This window comes from Bison bison, unplaced genomic scaffold (assembly GCF_000754665.1).
Source record: "Bison bison bison isolate TAMUID 2011002044 unplaced genomic scaffold, Bison_UMD1.0 scf7180017864371, whole genome shotgun sequence".
Taxonomy (NCBI): domain Eukaryota; kingdom Metazoa; phylum Chordata; class Mammalia; order Artiodactyla; family Bovidae; genus Bison; species Bison bison.
This window is the reverse complement of record NW_011494943.1, coordinates 9,988,652-9,990,213: the sequence shown is the minus strand read 5'-3', so window position 1 is coordinate 9,990,213 and position 1,562 is coordinate 9,988,652. Positions and strand designations below refer to the sequence as shown.

The window sequence follows — 1,562 nt, the reverse complement described above, 5'->3', positions numbered from 1 at the left end:
CTGCAGGCGCGGGAGGCTCAGCAGCTGGGCTCCTGGCCTGGATTCCAGGGAGACATTCGGGCTGGGAGGGTGTGGATTCAGAAGGAGAAGCGGTGGGTGACGAGGAAGGAGCCCGCCTTGAGGGCCGAGAAGAGAGGGAAGAGGACCGCAGACAGGTCACCACTGGCGGCCCCGTGGCTGCTGGCAGGAGGTGCAGCGGGACACCCTGTGGCTGGGCCCCAGGAGCAGGCCTGCCTGTGGGTGGGGCGTCTCCGGGGCCAGCAGTGGACCCTAGCTAGGACCGGGGAGAGGGCCCTCCTCCAGGATGGGGGGGGTGGGCTCTGCCTTCATTCACAGAGGCACGATGTCACCCTTTCACATACCGAGCGCTACCAGTACCTGAGAGTGTACCCTGGAGCTGGAACAGTGGCTCAGATGGGAGATATGGACAAGTACAGACTGAGAAGGAACCAGTAGAGCAGGCATGGCTGACTTGACCCTGAGCAAGCAGGAGGTCCTCCCCCGGACCGAGGCCGGGGAGCCGGGTGGGCTCCACTGGGCCCTAGCTGCTGGTGGTGTCCTCAGAGTCTGCTGGGAGCGAGTGACAGGGGGACACCAGGACCGTGACGCAGAAATGAAGAGCCCACCAGGGGCTGTGAGGGCACACAGCACGATGGAGACACGTCTGCCCTAGCAGGCACTCTGCCCACTGCCCCTGCAGCCCTGTGATGGCAGGCAGCTTGACCGTCCGGCTGGATCCAGGGCCAGAGGTTTGCGTGTACCTAAGCTGGAGCGCAGGGGCAAGGAGCCTCAGCTGCTCAGGAAGTGGGTGTCGTTTTCATTCCTTCGGCGCAGTATGCTGTGGGGTAGAGGGTGGGCAGGGAGGCCTTTCTGAGGAGTGCGAGCAAGACCGTCAGGAGCCGGGGCAGGACGGCGAGCCCTGTCTGGGGAACGCGGGGTAGAAGAGTGGTTGGTCGGCAGGCAAAGGAGCCGGCTTGCCGGGGCCGGGTTGGGGTTGACAGGGGTTGTGTAACTAGCGAGGGTTTGCTCCCAAAGCAGGGAATGACACGCCAGAGGGACTGGCTTGAATGGCAGGTTTGGTGCCCGCAGGGCACCAGTGGGTGTCGGGGTCGGGGGGTAGCAGCAAGAAGGTGCCTGCGTGGTTCCTGTGAGAAGGGGCTGTGGGAGCCGATGGCGAGGAGGCAGGCAGCCGGGTCGCTGGGGCTGACAGAGCAGATGCTGCAGACGGAGGGGGATCGGGGCCACACCTGAGCTTTTCGAGGTGGTGGTGGCTCATAACTTTTGGTTGAAGTGTGTTCACATGGAGAGTTGTGTCTCCCAGGGTTTTCATGGAAGTTTTGACCAGGACAGCTGTGACTATGGCCATCTGCCATCGCTGCTTCGATTCCTGAGGGAAGAATTGCAGGCGAATGTGTGTCAGAAATCCAGGCAGAATCTTGACCAGGAGGTGAGATGCAGGAGCTGAGAACTCAGTGGTGACGGTGGGCTGGACATGGACAGCGGGCAGCTTCGGCCTGGCCGTGCTTTTGAAGCCGTGGTTTGGCGAGGCCAGAGGGGGGGCC

The 1,562-nt window shown here is 63.1% G+C and overlaps 1 protein-coding gene across 1 annotated transcript in view; it reads left to right on the top strand.

Annotated features, from left to right (window-relative positions):
- The window catches only part of CANT1 (calcium activated nucleotidase 1), a 10,743-nt gene that overhangs the window by 1,687 nt on the left and 7,494 nt on the right, over window positions 1-1,562 (top strand). Inside the window, 1 exon segment of the mRNA XM_010856275.1 lies at window positions 25-1,447. Within this exon segment, the coding sequence (XP_010854577.1) occupies window positions 1,301-1,447 (147 nt within the window). The 5' untranslated portion in view covers window positions 25-1,300.